This window comes from Pogona vitticeps, chromosome 3 (assembly GCF_051106095.1).
Source record: "Pogona vitticeps strain Pit_001003342236 chromosome 3, PviZW2.1, whole genome shotgun sequence".
Classification (NCBI taxonomy): domain Eukaryota; kingdom Metazoa; phylum Chordata; class Lepidosauria; order Squamata; family Agamidae; genus Pogona; species Pogona vitticeps.
Window position 1 is genome coordinate 89,877,344 of NC_135785.1, and position 20,533 is coordinate 89,897,876.

Sequence of the window (20,533 nt, forward strand, 5' to 3'; positions counted from 1 at the left end):
CTTGTGCTGTGAAGTGACATGACTTGTTCTCACCTTCTAGCCCCATTCCTCAGATGGAATGTATATTACAGATTCCAGTTTCCAGTTGATTCTACCTTGGGATCAACCACTCTTGAGTCCCTTCCAGTTTATTGCCCAGGTGTATTCCTGGTACTGCTCTAACTTGCAATCTGAGGCATGTATGTCTGGTTGTCTATAACGTAACCATAACATGTGTGTTTAGCCTGGAAACCAACTGATTTAAGAGGATTAAGTGGTAGGGTGTAAAGTTTTCCCACCCACTTGTTTTTGCCCACCAGGCTGTGAATTGAAAAGGGTTGAAAGATGCAGTTCTTTGTCCTGTGAAAGGCACTTTGCTCCAACATGGGTTATGAGATATTAGCTGTCTTCATTTTGCTCTTCTCATTGTATGCTCTGCTTTTCCTTCCCAGGATGTTGTGTTTCCGCCTTCTCCCTGCCGTGGCAGGTTTCACTGCTGTTTCCAGGCGACTCTATGGAACAACCCATTCTGTCCATGGCCAGCGCAGGCTGATGATGGTGGCTTTTGTAGGAACAGCAGCTGTAACAGCAAGCACTGGATTACTTTGGAAAAGGCAGGTGTTTTAATTTGTTATTACCAGTTTCTCTGTTTTTTGCTCTTTTAATAATAAAAATAATAAAAAATAATAAAAATTAGTTTGTCGTGGTAAAGAAACTACTTTTGAAAAGATTTTGCTTCTTGACTGTACAATGCTGTTTTGCTTATGTAACTGCATTGGATGCATGTGTGTGAGAGAGGCATTTAACTGCCTTGGGTATGCTGCACTTTCCGAGTGGTTTTTACATACTTCTAGCCTAGTGGATATTTTTAGTGGAATTAACATATAATCAATTATAGCTCTAACAATTAAAATTTCTAGAATCAAGAAAATATAATAGAGGGTCAGGAACTATTCCCCCCCAACCGCTAAGTAGCTACTGTTTGTTCTTAACAGTGGCTAATTGTTTGTTAGAGAAAGCCTAGACACTGCAACACATTTATAGTCTTTCCCTTCCAAATGACTAAGGAAGGTACAGAAATACTGTCACGTGTATAGTCTGGCATTGATCGTTATAGGTGACAAATTGCCATCTAGTGCTAACCTTGGAGTCTCTTCCTGATGTCCAGTATTGTCTTGAAAATGGATTGGTTGAGCCTGAGAAGCTACTCAACTAAATTTATTTATTTAAAATATTTTGCCATGCCTTTCTCCTTGAAAGGGACCCAAGATGGCTTACATCAATAAAAGATAGTATTGAAAGCTAACAACAGTAAGTATACAAATACTAAAAGGGATCAAATAAACATGGCACACAAAAATCAAGCAAACAAAAGTAACACGAAAACACATTCAAAGCAGTAAGGTACAACAATTCTTTTAAAACTTCGTTCAGGCAGCTAGCCAGTCACTGAAGGAAAGTCTGCCTAAAGAGAAAGGTCTTTGCCTGCTTATGCAAGGGCCGCAAATATGGGGCCAGCCTAGCTGGCCCGGTGGGAGGGAATTCCAAAGTCTGGGAGCAGCAGCAGAGAAAGTCTTCTTCCATTTTCCAACCAAATGCACCTGTGAAGGTGGCAGCGCCGAGAGAAAGGCTCATGAAGGGAAACAAGGTCCTTGGATCGAAGCTGTTTACAGCTTTGTAGATTAAAAGCAGCACTTTGAATTGAAGCAGACTGTCATTGGAGCTGCTGTAACAGGGAGTTATGGGATCCTGTGATCAGCCCCAGTCAGCAATCTAGCTGTTGTGTTTTGGCCCTGCTGAACGTTTCTGACATTTTCCATAGGCAGCCCTATATAGAGTGAATTAGGCATGTGTCACAGTGGCCAGATCTAGCCTCTTTAGGAATAGACACAGCTGGTACACTTGTTTAATTTTTGCAAGTGCACTCCTGGCCATTGCCAAAAACCTGGGCATCCAGCTTCGGAGAGGAATCCAGGAGCACCCCCAAGCTCCACTCCTGTGCTTTCAGACGGAATGTAACCCCATCCTGCACAGGCTGAAACCTTACTCCTTGGTCTACTTTTCAACTGATCAGGAACACCTCTGTCTTGTCTGGATTAAGTTTTAATTTATTCGTCCTTATCCAGTCCATTACTGACATCAGACACTGATCTAGAATTTCCTCGGATTTAGATAGTAAGGAGAGAGAGAGTTGCATGCCATCTATGTACATGCTGGTGCCACTGACCCCAGAACTTCAGACAGTATTTCTCAGCAGTTTCACACAGATGTTGTAAATAACATAGGAGAGAAAACAAAACCCTGAGGGACCCCACAGGCCAGTAGCCAGGGTGTCATACAAGAGCCTCTCAGCACCACTTTCTGAGTTCTCTCCTCTAGGAAGGACCAATGTGCCACTAAGTCCTGTCCAGGAGAGACGGGCCAGAAGGATATCATGGCCGATGGCACTGAAAGCTGCTGAGAGGCCCAGGAGAACCAACTGGGCCACGCTCCCCTTGTCTATTTCCTGTCATAGGTCATGCACAAAGGCAACCAGATCAACCTCTGCCACATAACCAGGCCTGAGCTAGATTGAAATAGATCTAGATAATGTCTCATCCCAGAACCCCTGGAGCCGAGAAGCCACAATCTGCTCCTGCATCTTTCCCAAGAATGAAATATTAGAGAGAGCCAGTAATTATTCAGTATTGTGGGATGCAAGAAGAGCTTTTTGAACAGTGGTTTTAATAATGCCTCCATTAAGCATGCTGGAATCCTACTCTGTTGCAAGGAGGCATTCCCCAGTCCTTCGACCCACTCAACCAGTCCCTTTCTGGTAGCTTTTATGAGCCAGAAAGGGCAAAGGTTCAGCAGACATGTGGTAGCCTTCATCTTTCCAAGGGTCCTGTCCACATCATCAGGCAGCAGAAACTGAAACTCATCCATTAACAAGGCAAGCAAGGGATGTCGTTCTATTTATCAGACCGGAATCAACTACAGTAGTGGTCCCCAACTGGTTTGGAACCATGGACCAGTTGCGGGGGGCAGGCTCTGTGCGCAGGGGGGCGGGGACACAGAGACAGGTGGGCATGTCATGCTTGGGGGTGCAACCCCCCCCACGAGCACGACATGCCCCCCCGTGACTGCAACACCCTCTTTGTGCAAGTGTGACATGCCCTGTGTGCGGAGGTGTGTGAAGATCTGTCTCTATGGCCCAGTCCTGGGAAGCCCATGGACTGGCACCGGGCTGCAGACCAGGGCTTGGGGACCTCTGAACTACAGCATCCAAGTCAGAGTGAATCCGAGCAATTTTGCCTGCAAAGTGTTGTGCAAATTCTTCACAGCTCCATTGGATGACTCTGTACAGACACAATGGTGGCAGAGAAGAATGACATTTTCACTGCCTCCACTAACACTGGGATGGTTCTCATAGTTTCTGTCATCCTGTCATGTGATATTCTGAACTACTTCTATTTGGCATGTGAGGGTGTCTTGTCCATAATGACATCATGATGTTTGAGTACTTGGAATATTCAGTTTTTATATTTTAGAAGGTAAACTGTTGTAAATTGTAAATTGTTGGGGCAGTAAAATGCTGTTTGTAGGGATCAGCAGTTGGAGTTCCTTGGCAAGACATACCTCCTTCTCAAAGAGTGCTACTCTTCATTTACAACAATTTTCAAGAGATATGTGTTACATAACAGCACTGATGTTACCTGTCTGTCATGGGTTTGGAGGGAAAGTTCCATCCTATGGGGAGTGGAAGGCGGGACATCAGGAGGAGGGGCTGTACTGTGTATGGATGTGGGACCTGTGTGGAGAGTTTAAGACACACTGAGAGACACTGAGAGACGCTGGGATGTGACGAAGCAGCAGCTGGGAAGAAGAAGCTGGTGTGGGAGTCTGTGTGTCAGACAGGGTACTACTGTGTGTCAGAGTACCAACCTGATAGGTTCAGGTGTCTGTTGGTTAGCCAGAACTGATAGGTTCAGGGTCTGTGCTTCAAGTTAAGGGTTCTGTGTGAACCAAACTGTATGCATGTATGAATGAGACTAAGCCACGTTACTATATCTTATTCACCTGATCATTTTATTTTCCCTGTGTGTTGTTTTAAATAAACCTTATTCTTTTATTTGTTGAAAATCCATCCCTGGTCTGTGTGACTTCTTATAGGGAATGGTTGGTGGCAGCTTAGTTAAGTGTGGCAGATCCCAGTAGGTCTGGGTTTGTCACATTGATTGGTGTCCAGCGTGTGGGATACGACTGGTCCAGTTGTCCAGCGGTCCAGCAAAGCCTTGGCAAGTGTGCCCAGAGCAAGGGGGGTCTAGTCAGGGACAATCTGAGAGCACGTAGGTAATCTTCTAGGTGTACCTCAAGGGGAGGTGCGCTAGTAGAAGAACGTGTAACCTCAGATTGGGGACTAGATTAGAGTGCTCTGAGGCAGCCTGGTTTTGGCGGGAAAAAAGCTGAGGCAAAACTGTGTAGTAGCAGTGATTTAGCCTGCCAGCTGAGAGGCCCAGCAGAGGGGGGTAGTCTCTAACTCGCTACAGTTGCAAGTAGTGCTGAAGAACAGCAGCAATCTATAGAAAGCTGGTTCTGAGGCAAAAGAGGAAAAAAGTGGTCGTTTTATTTTGAGGCTTGACTTTTTAAAGCAGCCTGTTCTGAGGGGGGATTATGCCCTTGACTCGAAGCCAAATGGCAGAAATGGGTGAAGTGAAAGACCCCCAGGTTGACCAAGGTTCTGAGGATGAATTTGGCTCAGTGCAGGGTGACAGCACAGGAGAGCAGAACCCAGAACTCAGAAAAATACTCCTAGCCCAACAGCATGAACTGAGGGTGAGGGAAATGGGTGAAGTGAGAGAACCACAGGGAGACCTAAGAAACTTTAAGTTATCTCTAGAACATGAATTCAGAATGAAAGAACTAGAGAAGGAGGAACAAATTGAACAGCTTAAAATAAGAGGAAGAGAAAGAGCTGAAATCAGTCAGGCAGAGGCAGATGCCAAGGAAAGGGGAATGGCCATGAGGATGAAAGAGATGGAACTGGAACACAGAATTAGAATGGCACAATTAGAATTAACATTCCTCAATAAGAGAAATAACAATTTATCAGTGGAAGAAATGTCAAAGAAAGAAAAGTATGAGGCTCAGGCCAGACAAAGTGAGCAAGATCTTGAAAATTATAATCAGCAAAAAGACATTAAATTAAAAGAAATCAGAGATAAGACTGAAGAAAAAGTAAAAGAGATAAAAGCTAGGGCTGAGGAAGAAATTTTACAGATCAGGGCTGAGTTTGAGGCTAAGCAAAAGGAGCTGGATTTGAGAATAAAAGAGAAGAAATTGCAGCTAGAAAAGAAACCAAAAGAAGGCACACAGGTTAAGGCACAACCTCAAAACCTGAATTATTCTGAAGAAAACATGAGGGAAACATGGGACCCTAAGTACTCCAAAGGGTTAGTTCAGAGCCTGCCAAAAATGGGCGGCCATTCTGTTGATACAACTTCTGGGCAGAGCCAGTCCAGGAACCAGATTTTGGAGGGAAAACCAAACCCAGAGGAGAAAGACTCCAAGTACAGCAGAAAATGTTATTTCTGTGAGGGAAAGGGCCATCTAATCTCAGGGTGTGAGAAATGGAAGCAGATAAAAGGAAATGTGCCTCATGAGTTGAGTGGAACCAAGCCAAAAGCTGTGTTCTGTGTCCAGAAAGAGCAAGGCTCATTGTCACTGAGGGAGCCTGTTGCCATGGCTACTCAATCTGGAACAGCTACATCTGCTGATCAGGCTGAGGAAAATGGTCCTCTTGTAGAGGTCAGGCGCTGCCTACTGGTGAGAACAGATTCCCAGTTGTTTGAAACAGCAGGGGTGGACGTAGGAATACTTGGCCATCAGTATCGGGGGCTGCGGGACACTTGTTCCCAGGTGACCCTGTGCCATCCAGATATTATTCCTAGGGAGTATGTAATCCCAAATGAGAGCATGAAGGTGGCAGGGATTGAGGGGCAGGTGATCTCTCTGCCAGTAGCGGAGGTACCTGTGAACTTTCAAGGCTGGAGGGGAGTTTGGCGGCTAGCGATTTCATCGACTCTGCCAGCAGCCGTGCTCGTGGGAAATGACCTGACTGAACATGTGAAAAGGGTGCTAGTGATTACACGTTCACAAGCCACCACGGGGACAGTTCAGGGGGGTAATGATGAGCCAGAGACGGAAGCAGAGGGGAGTTCAGAAGCTGTGGTGGAAACCTTAGCCACAGACAGCAGATTTGGACAAGAGCAAAAGGCAGACGCCACTCTCCAGAAGTGTTTTGAGCAGGTGACTGACGCCCAGCTAACACCTGAAACCCCAGTGAGATTTCTAGAGAAAAAGGGGATTTTGTATAGAGAGACCCTGAGGAATATCTCAAAAGGGGGAGATGGGATCAGAAGTCAGCTGGTGGTACCTGAAAAGTATCGCCCCATGATCTTACAAAGGGGGCACTCTGACATGTTTGCTGCACACTTAGGGGTGAACAAAACACAGCAGAGAATCACACAGAATTTTTACTGGCCTGACATAGGGAAGCAGATCAGGGAGTTCTGTAAACAATGTGATGTGTGTCAAAGGCAAGGGAATAGCCGCGACAGGACCAAAGCAAAGTTGTGCCCTTTGCCTGTGATTGACACTCCGTTCAAATGCATAGGGGTGGATATTGTGGGACCTTTGCCCAAGGCCACAAAGAGGGGGAACAGGTTCATTCTCACAATTGTGGACCATGCCACAAGGTACCCTGAAGCCATACCCTTGACTAACATTGAAACTAACACAGTGGCAGATGCCTTGGTGGGGTATATGTCCAGGATGGGATTTGCCTCAGAAATAATCACAGATTTGGGCGCATCGTTCACATCAAAGCTCATGAAACGCTTATGGCAAATCTGTGGAATTAAGCACAAGGAAACCACTGCCTATCATCCGGAAAGTAATGGGTTAACTGAGAAGTTCAATGGGACTCTAATGCGAATGATTAGGGCTTACTTGGCAGAGAATCCAAACAATTGGGACCAGAAGCTGCAATCCCTTTTGTTTGCTTATCGATCAGTGCCACAAGCCAGTACCGGGTTCAGTCCATTTGAACTTTTATTTGGGAGAAGGGTGAAAGGGCCCCTTGATTTGATCAAACAAAATTGGGAGCAGATCACCCAGGATGACCCACAAGACGTTGTGACAGATAGAGACTCTTTGAGGAATGACCTAAAGAGAAACCTAGAGCTGGCAGCAGAGACCCTGCAAGCTCAAAAGGTCAGAAAGAAAGCTGGGGATGACCAGGAAGGCAGGGAGAGGCACTTTAACCCAGGGGAGGAAGTGCTGTGGCCTAGGCCCTGCAAAGAGAGCAAGTGTCAGCTGGGTATCCCAGAAATAAAATACTTGGGTCACATGGTAGGGGGAGGAGTGATAAAACCCCTCGAGGCCAAAATAGAAGCAGTTCGTGATTGGCCTAGACCCAACACCAAGAAAAAAGTCAAATCATTTCTTGGGTTGGTGGGCTACTACAGAAAGTTCATCCCGAGGTTTAGCGAGGTTGCGGCTCCGCTGACCGATCTGACGAGGAAGAAGGCTGATGACCGCATCCCGTGGACCAGCGACTGTGAGGCGGCGTTCCAGAGGTTGAAGGAGGCGTTAATCAACTATCCTGTCCTGCGTGCTCCAGACTTCGACCGGGAGTTCATCATCTACACCGATGCGTCTAACAGCGGCGTAGGAGCAGTTCTGTGCCAGGAGGATGAGAATGGTGACCAGCATCCAGTGTCCTACCTGAGTAGGAAACTTCAAAAAGGTGAGAGACATTTGGCAACCGTGGAGAAGGAGTGTTTGGCCATAGTCTACGCGATCCAGAAGGCCAAGCCTTACATCTGGGGAAGACATTTTATTCTGTGTACTGACCATTCACCATTGCAATGGTTAAAGACAATGAAAACCCACAATAGCAAACTTATGAGGTGGGCTTTAAACCTACAGGACTATGACTTTGAAGTGAAGGTGGTCAGAGGGTCAGTGAACTGTGTTGCTCACGCCTTATCAAGAAGACCTGAAGATTGAAGACGGCGAAAGAACATGGACTATATGTATATAATGATGACAAAAAGTAAAATGTACCTGTTTTTGAATTGGTTTGTATGAATAAAGGTAAATTGATGTAATGTATATGGTAAATGTTTAAATGCCTATTTGCTATGGTTTAACTTAGAATGTAAGTATGAGTAAGTATAATATGGTATGTATAACTGTTGTTGTGTATTTTATACAGGTTGTTTTTTGGTGAAAAGCACGTTAGCTTTCCCCCTACAAAACAACTTATAAAGAGGGGAGGTGTTACATAACAGCACTGATGTTACCTGTCTGTCATGGGTTTGGAGGGAAAGTTCCATCCTATGGGGAGTGGAAGGCGGGACATCAGGAGGAGGGGCTGTACTGTGTATGGATGTGGGACCTGTGTGGAGAGTTTAAGACACACTGAGAGACACTGAGAGACGCTGGGATGTGACGAAGCAGCAGCTGGGAAGAAGAAGCTGGTGTGGGAGTCTGTGTGTCAGACAGGGTACTACTGTGTGTCAGAGTACCAACCTGATAGGTTCAGGTGTCTGTTGGTTAGCCAGAACTGATAGGTTCAGGGTCTGTGCTTCAAGTTAAGGGTTCTGTGTGAACCAAACTGTATGCATGTATGAATGAGACTAAGCCACGTTACTATATCTTATTCACCTGATCATTTTATTTTCCCTGTGTGTTGTTTTAAATAAACCTTATTCTTTTATTTGTTGAAAATCCATCCCTGGTCTGTGTGACTTCTTATAGGGAATGGTTGGTGGCAGCTTAGTTAAGTGTGGCAGATCCCAGTAGGTCTGGGTTTGTCACAATATGTACTCAAAATGACATCGCTAGCAGCAGAACCCTGTGTGGAGACTTATTTGAAAATGAGGCAGGAGCTGAGATGTTCTTCCATTTTGCCTTAATTTCTTCTCAGTGGTCTTGAGAGAAAAATCAATTGCTACTCTTAAAGCCTGATAACAAAAACTTACATATACAAGACTTGTCACATGTTGAACTAAACTGTGATTTACATTCACAGTTTGAATGAAAATCTGTTTCTCCAGAATGCGTGTCTACTCAGATGTAAGTCTTTCTGTGTTTGGTGTAATCCCCCCTGTTATGTGTGCTTACGGTTGCAGCCTTTTCGGCTTTGAACTTCCATTTCAAAGGGAGGGAATCCCAAGGCTGGCCACCCAAAAAAAAGTACTTTGTGGTATTTTCTTTTGAGCCTAACTTTGCACACAGGTGTTAATATTAAGAGAACCAAGAACTAACTTCTAAATTACAGAAAAAGTATTTGTATTTCAGAGACAGCCTGCACCAGCCTGTAGACATATTACATTAGTCAAGTATAAAAAAAGCAAACCAAAAGTATTGCATTGATGGCGTACAACACACACTATCTATTACTAGGATGTTTATGTAATCAATGTTTTAGAAGTTCATTAACAGAGAGAGAGAGAGAGAGAGAGACCTGTGGCCTATTTTATACTATGTATCTGATATATAAATATACATATGGTGGAATTCATAAGGACTTGTTCACATGCTTGAAGATAAAGTTAGAAGCATCTCAAGGTTATGTAAGCTTTGGGGGGTTCCTTCTAATTGGAACAGTAGCTATTTCAAAGTGAGGCTTTGTGTAAATATTCTGTCATTGAAGTTCACCCACTGCGGAGATGATATAACACAGGGGTTGTTTCCTCTCAATTAGCTAAGCAAATATACTTTCATTTGTATATAAGTACTTGCTGTGCTACAAAGCTGCAGCCTCCTAAAGGAGGGTAGTTTTTTCTTTTTTTCCCCCAAAGCTTTTCTCATATGGCACACAGCTGGCTCCCTGTGATGATATGTCACACTAATGAGGAGTGTGTGGCTTCCAATATTCTGGTTAACCTTGAATGATCTATTTCTAGATTTTGTGGCACTTCATGAAGAGTTCAATGAGAAACCCATTATAGTAATCCTCCTCAGCTGCAGGGAACTCCTCCCTTTGCAACTCAAGAAGAATTAGATGAGTGGGGTTTTCTGCAGCGATGGTAACCATTTCTTACAGAAAATGCTTTTTCAAGTACAGTATATTGGAAGGTGTTATGTATGTTTGTTTGCTGGGTTTTCCAAAAACTTATTTCCCTGCACTTAGTATCACTATTTCAGAAGAATCAAGACTGGCACTCAGAGTAGGGATTGCCTCTGAGTAGGAGTGTAAAATTTCCCCTGTTATTGCAGATAGGTCAAGAACTTTTAAAGGTGCCCCTCCCACTAGGCAAGCTTATGAGAGCTTTTATGAATGTTCAAACTTTTTTGTGAAAATGTTTTTGTATAAACTTGTGCAAAATACAAGTTTACTTCCTTTTTTAAATTTTATTTTTCTATTGACTATTACAAAGACAACTATATAACAACAAGGGAGGGGGGAAATGGGATTGACAACAAAAACATATAAACGGGGATATTTCCTTTCATATCTAAAAAGCTCTTGACTTCATGACTGTGATGTACTAATCTCTAATGCATTCTCTTCTCATATCTGTTTCTGGGCCCAATTGTAAAACATTTTCAAACTTTCCTTAATATATATTCTTTATGTATAATTTATTGTGCAATATATTTTATCTGTCTCCAACATTTCTTTGCTTTATCTCAAGCCCACCATATATGAAAAAAAGTTCCTGGTTGCTGAGAACACTTCCAACATATGTTGCTTGACCCTGATACCATTTTTGCTAATTTTACAGGTGTATAATACCATCTACGAAACATCTTTAAAACATTTTCTCTCAAATTTACTGGTTTAAGCCATTTATAATTCTCGTTCCACATTCGAGTCCACTCATCTATATCTATATTGTAACCAAGTTTTGCACCCATTTAATCATCACAGTTTTTACCCTTTCGTCTTCTATGTTATGTTCCAACAAAAAAGTATACATTTTCTGTATAATTTTCTCACTAGTATAAATCCATAATTCATTCACCTGTACCTTCCCCTCATAAAAGCCCACTGCTTTATCTTTTTTTAAACCTTGATTCTAATTTTAGCCTTGTCCGCCAGTCTGTTTGTAATCCCAACTCCTTCAACTCTTGTGTATTTTTAATTGTTGTGTATTTTTAATTGTTGTTCTTTGGTTAATAATTCTTTGTGCATGTATCTCCATTGTTCTATCATTAAGGACAATTGAGTAAAGGCTTCCAGCGGGGTAACCCAGATCAGTATTTTTTAATACATTTGCTCTCAAAATCTTTGCCACACCTGGTATAATGCTTTCCTTACTATATGATCAAAAAAAATTGTTTGATCTCTACCCTTGCCGTACCATATATATGCATGCCATCCTAGTCTTAGATCATGTCCTTCTAATTTTAAAAGTCTTTCATCTTCCAGGATAATCCATTCCTTTATCCAGCTCAATGCTGAAGCTTTATAGTATAATAAACCATTTGGTAAACCCATTCCTCCTCTTTCTTTTAATTCCTGTGAGCTTTAAGTTTTATTCTTGGTTTTTAAGCTTGGCAGATAAACTTTGAAATCACCACATCAACTTCCTCAAAGTATTTATAATTCAGCAATATTGGTAAATTTTGAAATAAAAACAACAGCTTTGGCAGGATATTCATTTTTATAATAGCAATTTGGAATAAGAAAATGTTCAATTTTCATTGGACAAAGTCTGGTTGTGTAACTTTACCCCATTTTAACCCAAGAATCATTTAATTTAAATTAATTAAATGTTTCCTACACCACCACCACCCATTTCAAATGAACTTGCTCAGTTCATATTCTGTGTGTCCTTAGGGCTCCCTTTTGCCGTGGCAAATCCTTTGGGAGCCTTGGGATGGTGAGAAGAAGCCTTTAATAGTTATAAATAGATAAAAACAAAAATAAATCGCCAGATTGCTGGTGGTGGTCCATTAGTGATTTTTAAAATTATTAAATGCTCCCCCGCCCTAAAATCCTTAGGCTCCCAGAGGCTTCCCCAGGACAAAAAAAGCCCTAAAGAGCCTTGAAATCTGATGTGGGGGGATAGGACACTTTAAATTTAAATTAAATATTTCCAGGGCCTGATCCAGGTTACCCTGGTGTAAAATTCTGCAACTGGATTTTGTCCATTATGACCTTAATCTGGAATAGTATGGATATTTCCCATTTTAATATTTGGAATCTTTAATCTGAAGGGAAGACGTAACTTTAGACCATGAACGATGTCTTGGTTGCTTTGCGTTTGCTATTTAGGAGAAGAAGATGTTTCTTACATCCCCATGTTCTAATCTAAACCTTATCCTTTCCACTCATAAGATGGTCATGTAAGGAGTGTATCTTCTTGACTTGACAAAAATAGATTGATGATCAACTCTGAAACTGATGGTTTAATTATAGAAGGAGGAATGAAATAGTTCTCTGTAATCACTTCATTCAGTCAAGGGTTTGTTCTGGTTATACAAAGTAGAGAACACTGGGAATTTATTATCCAACCTTACCTCCTCAGACTAGCGCAGAAAGACATCCATCCATCCATCCCAAATGCAGTGGTTTTCAACATGAAAGAATTCAACTGAAAACCCAAAGATGGAAACTGGGTTTAAACCTAAAATTGGCTTGAGACAACTGATTTGTACATTCACTCCCCTGAAGTTGGGAACTGTGATGTGACCATTTCATGTCCCTGGATTATTTCACTAATCTAAGGCCCATACCACGTTCTTACTTATGCTGTCACTAGTTGATCTCTGTAAACATTATTTACTTGGAAAGACTGAGGTCCATACTGCATGTAACTTTTAACAAAACCAAGTTTATTGGATACAGTTCAAATCTTGAGTTTCACTTAAGTAGATTCCTAAAAGACGTTAAAGCTTTCAGTAGTTTTGTAATAACTTATTCCACATTTAACTCTAAGTTCCACACACTTAACTGCTTTTCAATTCCCCACTGACTGTCTGCCCTTCCTATCTGCTTCACCCCTCCCTTTATGTTCCACTGGCTCCGCCTCCCAACATTCTTATTGGTGCATGCCAGTACAGTCATACTTATGCATAGGCAGGGTGATCACTACAAGAACACAGCAAGAACAAGCTCCTTATTCTCTTTGTGGTATATTAAGCCAGGACTTCTAGGTTCATGTGGTGTTGAATCATGGCCTTTTACTTCTGTTGTCTCCCTCTCAGGATAGATGCGCATATTAGGCTGCAGTGGGGTCTCGACTTACAAACGACCCTACTTGCGAACAATTACGAACCTGCCCTATAGGGGAAATAAAAACTCAACATACGAACTTCCCTCGAGTTATGTACAGGAAAAAAGTGCCCCCTCCCTCCCCTTAAAGGCTTCTGGAGGGGAAAAAAGGGTCAGAAACTTAAAAATAAATAAAAGAAAGTCACTTACCAGGCCTTGGTAGCCCCCAAACAGCAGGAAAAAGAGCAGGAAACAGCTAAAAGCCGACACCCAGAAGGGAGCCTGACAGCCATTTTTTATTCCCCCCCCCGCTCCTGCACCCTCCTCTCCCCACCTATCAGCTGATGGGCTAGCTCTGAAGAGGCTTGGGGAGGCTTGCTCAGCACCTGAAAAGCCTGCCTGTGTGTCTTTGTGCTGAAAAAATCAGCACAACATGCTTTAAAACATGATTTAAAATTGGCTTCGTTGAAAAAAAAATTTCTAAAGTGCTTTGCAAACTGTTCCCTGCCTTCCTCCTCGTTTCCTGAACCTAAGGGGAAAAAAGAAAAATATCCCCCTCTAGTGGCAGAAGGCGGAATAGCAGCTTCCCATTAGTTTCTATGGACGGAAAAGAGCAGATACAGATTAAATGGTTTTCAATGCATTCCTATGGGAAATGCAGATTCGACCTAAGAACTTTTCGACCTAAGAACCACCTTCCAATACGGATTAAGTTTGTAAGTCGAGACCCCACTGTACAGTGAGGGAAATGCAAATTAATTCAAATTCATTTGCTGTGAAGTCACACTGGGGCATTCAGTTCTCTTCAATATGTCCAGGCAGAAGAGAAAAAAAGCCTTCTAATTGCAGTGCTTTTTGAAGTACCTGTAGGTGGCATGCTTCAAAGGCACTGCCTTAAGAAGGCTTTCCTTCCTCAATCTCTCATTTCCTCAGTTTATCTTGCCAGCCTATAGAGCTCATTAAGTTGTGAAAAAATTACTAATAAATAAACAAGAGCCCTGCCAGAGGATAAGCTGATAAAGAAAAAGAAGTATCTTGGGAGAAAGACTTTGCAGCAAGGGATGAGTGCTGGCACTCTCTCTGTGTGTGTGCGTGTGTGTGTGCACACGTGTGTGTGCACATGTATGCTTTCCTCATCCTCTCTATCTCTCTGTGTGTGCACACTTGTGCTTGGTTGGTCTTTCTACATTGGTTCAACGTGATCATATGCTTTGAACCAAAGAAAAAAGATTTGACTTTTAAAAGTAGAAGGTGGGGAGGAAAAACTACAGATTGTGGCTATGGAACTCAGGGGTGATTTACATTTCTTATTGCATTATGTGGCCAAAGGGAAAAAAAGCAGATCAGCCCACCTCAAGCCTGTAGTGTTTCTCATATATTTTTTTCCTGTGTGGTCAGGCTCTTACTTGGATATTCTGCTTACCTGCTGTATGTCATTTGTTTGCAGAGGTAATGTGGCCATATAAATTTTTATAACCCTGTAAACCTATGCACTAGTGTGATATAATTGACCATAAGCCCATATGTTGATTGTATAGTCACAATATGGTTATAATTGTGAAATACAGTATGATCCACTTAACCACATGATCAGTATCTATTGATTCACTTATCCATGGTCTGGAAATATTAAAAATGCCCTCTAGTAGCCAGTTCTCATAATGCATGTGAAAGTTTTTTTCTCCATTTTTTCCTCTTACCAAGCTATATAGAGAGCGTTCGCTATTATCCATGGTTTTCAGTATCAACAGGTGGGCTTGGAACCAATCCCCAGCCGATATAGAGTTCTACTGTAGTAATGGCATGATATGGACCAATTTTACTTAAGATTGTGATGGATGCCCACTATATGCTTGTGGCGCTCGACCTTGTTGCCCCTGTTTATTTGGCCCTCACAAAGGCTCACACCCTTTTCTCTTCTAGCTGCCACCAGGTATTATCCTCCTAGTACCGATTATATATGTTAGACATTTGTGCTGCCAAAGCTAAGGAATAACTTAGGAATCAGAGGTTTAATTAACTTTTTTTATTGACAAGTAAATCACAAAGGTAAATCACGTATGAACTGTATCAGGTATTAACAAGGGTTTGATTTGATTATGTATTGGGTTGCAAGTACAGTTATTCCGAACTACTATCTACTTTTAATCAATATCTATCTTATAGTACTTATAATTTCATTCCTGCTTGTTCAATATACTTTAACCTTCTCAAATCACTCTCCTAACTCTCTCAGTTCAATTCCCTGTCTTCTTCTCTCTCCTAAACCCTAACTGCCATTCCACATTTCCAACTGTCTCTCTCTAACTGTCTGTCTTCCCCTGTCCTTTAGGGTTCCGCCCCTCCTGTCCTCATTGGCTCCTCCTCTTGAGCTTCCACTGATGGGCAGGCATGACATGGGGGTTCCGCTACAATGCTTTCTATAATAACCTTCAAGATGAGATTTCAGAAATCACTAGATCACAAAAATGTATAACTTAAAAAGCTGCATGAACCAAGTGTTAGTTGTTTGGGATATGTAGATGACCTGAGGAAACAAAACAACAAATTGTATTCTCGAAGGCTTTCATGGCTGGGATCCGATTGTTGTTGTAGGTTTTTCGGGCTGTTTGGCTGTGTTCTGGAGGTTTTTCTTCCTAACATTTCACCAGTCTCTCTAGCCAGCATCTTCAGAGGACAGGAGCTAGAACTCTGAGTTCTAATGTAGCGTGTGGAATTGTTGAGTATTTGTAGCTGTGGGATCAGGTTTTGTTCTTTTCAGATTGGATGATTCCTATGATCAGGGTGTTTTTTGTTATGGGTGTATTGTTATGATAAGGGGGAGATGATCTGTCACTGTGATTGATGAGTGTCATTAGCTAATCTTCTGTGTGCAGTGATCACCGGTCCTTGTGGCTGGGTAGAATTCATTGACCTTTTCTCAGGCTGATATTTTTCAGTGCTGGGAACCAGGCTTTGTTGATTTTTAGACTTTCTTTTTTGTTGAAGCTCTGCTGGTGCTTGTGGATTTCAATGGCTTCCCTGTGCAGTCTGACATAGATTGCTGGTGTTGTCCAGTACAGTATTTCGGTATTTTGAAATAGAATTTCATGTCCAGCTTGTTTTAGGGCATGTTAGCTACTGCCGATTTTTCTGGTTGTTTTAGTCTGCAGTGTCTCTCATGTTCTTTGATTCTGGTGTGGATGCTTCATTTTTTGGTTCCAGTATATACCTGTCCACAACTGCAAGGTAACTGGTATCCTCCTGCAGTGGTGAGGGGGTCCCTTCTGTCCTTTGCTGACCGTAACATCTGTTGTATTTTTGTGGTGGGCCTGAATACTGTTTGTAGGTTGTGTTTTTTCAACAGTTTCCCCATGTGGTCCATGACCCCCTTGATGTATGACAGAAATACTTTATTTGTGGGTGGCTGTTTTTCTTCTTCAGTTCGGTGTTGTTTTCTCATTTTGATGACTCTTGTGATTTCATTCTTGGAATAGCCATTTGCCTGTAGGACCCACTTCAGATGGTTGAGTTCGGTGCTGAGAAATTGAGATTCACGTTTCCGATTTGCACAGTCTACCAGTGTTTTGATTATGCCTCTTTTTTTGCTGTGGGTGGTGGTTGGAGGTTTTGTGTAGTTACTGTTTTGTGTGGGTGGATTTTCTGTAGACCTTGTGTCCCAATAAGAGGTTAGGTTTGCGTATGATCATGACATCACAGTGACAGATCACCTGCCCCCTTATCACAACAGTGCAACCATAACAAAAACACCCTGATCACAGGAATCACTCCATCTCCTGAAAAGAACAACAGCCATCAAAACAACAAATTATTTTTCATCTTCTAAAAGCCTCTTGTGCCTCTTGTTTCTGTTGAGTAATTGGAAGCAGAAGTCTTCCCATGGAATGGGAAAATCAGCATAAAGCATTTGACTGTGCTAGGCAGAGGAATTCAGTTCCATTAGATGCATTTGAATATTTATGGCTCTGCAAGTTTTTGTGATTCATTCTGAAATCACTAGCGTAATTCATGTTTATTGTTTGAATGAGAGATGCTTTGAGATGTGGTAATTGCACCATGCCAATTACTTCATCTGAAGCATGGGAACTCCTGGAAGTGATTCCAAGACAAAAATGTTTGTGCTGTATTAGCAGCAAATGAATCATTGAATTCCTCAGCTCTGAAATTCCATGCATAATTCCATCTGTTGGTTTCTATAGAGCAGTGCGGGCACCCTCTGCTGGATAACTTAGCTCATAACTTCCAGGATTTTTTTAAAATTTTTATTTTTTGTAAGGAGATGAAAAATAATGCTTAATGAATTTCATACAGAAGTTTAGATGGATAATTTGCCCTTTCAGAAGACTTTATGTGGCTTAATTTTTTTGGGGGGGAGGAGGGACTCAGTCCTCAAAGTCTTGTCACAAGATGCATAATTCTTATTTTGCTTTTCACTCTTCTTACTTGTATGATTTGATTCATTTTACTTCTAATTGCAATCTACTGTGTTTTTCCCCCCAAATGTTCATACAAAGGACAGAGTCAGCATATGGCATTCTGACCTGTAGAATTATTGTTATGCTTAATTACAGTAGACATTCTTCATTGAATTGGCTGGTACTGTTTCCTTTTGCTTATTAAAAGTAAATAATGCATTCTCAGTATCCAAGGGAAGCTGAAAATACAGTGACTGATAAGCTCAGAAATAAAAACTTGGCACTGATCAGAGCATAATAGTAATATAATAGCTACAATCAAACATTTGAACATTCTTAAATTGTTTTGAATTAAACAGACGTTGAATTTGTATAGCCAGCATAGAGTTTATACTTTATTTTTTTATTGGATTTCTACCCCGCCCATCTAGACCAAAGGTCTACTCTGGGCGGCATTACAAATTTAACAACAGTTAAACCAATAAATATATACTATAAATCCAAGATGACAAAATGTGAATTTAAGATATGGCAGGAGGGAAAGCTTGCCCAAATAGCCAGGTCTTAACTTTTCTTCTGACTACACCCAGAGAGGGAGCCAGGTGGATCTCCATGGGCAGGTTCACTGCCGAGAAGGCCTGGTTTCTCATTCTTTCCTTCCGGACCTCTCTCGGTGTTAGGCCCCTCAGCCGCCCAGCCTGGCTGGAACGAGTGACTCTGGCAGAACTGGGTGGGAGGAGGCACAGTGCCAGATATTGAGTTCCTAAATCATTTGGGCTTTATATATCATCATTAAGTCTTTGAAATCAACACGGAAGCGAACGGGCAGCCAATGCAAGGCAGCCAGCATGGGAGAAATATGTTGGTACCTTTTTACCCCTGTAAGAAGTCTCTCAGCTATATTCTGCACCATCTGGAGTTTCCGCATCAGTCTCAAAGGCAGCCCCACATAGAAGGCATTACACTAGTCTCGAGACTACGAGCACATGGACCAAAGTGGTGAGTGCCCCCACATCAAGATAGGGATGTAGCTGGGCAATCCGCTGAAGATGGAAGTATGTGGAACGGACCACTAATGCCACCTGAGTTTCCATGGTGAGTGCTGGGTCGAGATGTACACCAAAACTGCTAACCTCATTCTTGGTGGTAAGTAACCCCCCCCCCAAAAAAGAGAGGGAGTTTCCCAAACCACTGATGCTTGGGGCACCCACCCTTAGGACTTCCATCTTGATCGGGTTCAGCCTCAGTCCATTCTCCTGCATCCATGGCTGAACGGCCTCCAGGCAGCACTCAAGGGATGAAACTGCATCCACTGTTGTTGGAAAAAAGGAGATGTAGAGCTGAGTATCATCAGCATACTGATGGCACGGAGCCCCACATCCCCTGATGACCCCTCCCAGCAGCCTCATTTAGATGTTACACAGCATTGGAGAGATGATTGAGCCCTTTGGAACCCCACAATTGAGGCTCCACGGAGCTGAGAAACTCTCTCCAATCTGCACTCTCTGGGGATGATCCTCCAAGAAAGAACGGAGCCAGGCAAGAGCCAGACCACCAATTCCCAACTCAGAGAGCCTCCCCAGGAGGATACTGTGGTCGACGGTATCAAAGGCGGCTGAGATATTGAGGAGGACCAACAGAGAGATTCTGCCCATCAGGCTCCCTCAATAGGTCATCAGACAGGGTGACCAATGCCGTTTCCATGCCATGGCACAGCCTGAAGCCCAACTGGAATGGATCCAGGGCATTGGTTTCATCCAGAAGAGCCTGCAACTGATTGGCCACCACCCTCTCAACTACCTTGCTAAGGAAAGAAACATTGGCGACAATATTGTCCGTCACTAAGCACGGTTTCTTCCTACTGGGCCTAATGAGTGTCTCCTTGAGGGACACATTAATTATTGCCATAGCCCATTCGGATGTTATAGGCCTGGCTACTTTGATTAGCCAGGCCAAGCAAGGTTCAAGGGAGGAGATGGTGCGATTGTGTCAACAGCCCTGGTGGCAGCAGCAAACCAGCTATCAACCAGAATCTCAACAGGAACACCAGTCATATTGGCCGGAATCCCTCTCATGGTATCCTGGAATCCTATAGGATCCAATAACCTTTGAGGGTGAACCATTAAAACAGGTCCTTGCTCTCCGCGGGTATGAAGAGCCACTGTAAGATTGCATTTAATCAGGCAGTGATCTGACCATCTGACGGTGGGAGAGGTCATTGCACCTCAATAGGTAGATACCGCCCGCCTTAAGCTGGGCAGCCCCCAGCCAGTAAGGTGCTACCTCGCCACGGTCTGTTAACTTCACGGGGTGCGTGGGGTTTAGGGTCAAACCCGACAAGTAGATCGATAACCGTGCACCATGCAACAATCGTAAGAAAACTTCTGCCCTTAAGCTGGGCACCTGGAATGTACGGACAATGACCCCTGGCTTTCCTGACTATGGCTTTCCTGACAACCTCCAAGAAATAGACGATGTGCGCAAGACAGCTGTCATTGACATGGAACTAAGTAGACTGCAGATGGACATTGTTGCCTTGCAAGAGACAAGATTGCCAGACTCGGGATCTGTCAAAGAAAAAAACTTCTCATTTTTCTGGCAGGGAAAACCATCGAATGAGACCAGGGAGTATGGTGTTGGCTTTGCAGTCAGAAATACTCTTCTGAGATGTATTGTTCCACCTACTGTGGGGAGTGAAAGAATCCTGTCTCTGCAGCTCCACTCACCAGCAGGACCAGTAACCCTCATTAGTGCATATGCACCAACACTGTCATCCACTCCAGAAGTGAAAGACAAATTCTATGACGATCTGGCAGCTACTATCAAAAAAGTCCCCGAAAGAGAGGCACTGTTCATTCTTGGAGACTTTAACGCTAGAGTTGGTGCTGATCATAATTCTTGGCCCACTTGTCTAGGCCGTTTTGGC

The 20,533-nt window shown here is 42.8% G+C and overlaps 1 protein-coding gene across 1 annotated transcript in view; it reads left to right on the plus strand.

The window, feature by feature from the left end:
* The window catches only part of MICU1 (mitochondrial calcium uptake 1), a 184,626-nt gene that overhangs the window by 16,081 nt on the left and 148,012 nt on the right, over positions 1-20,533 (plus strand). Inside the window, exon 2 of the mRNA XM_020783150.3 lies at positions 432-593. Coding sequence (XP_020638809.3) covers positions 432-593 — 162 coding nt within the window. The remainder of the gene's footprint in view (positions 1-431; positions 594-20,533) is intronic.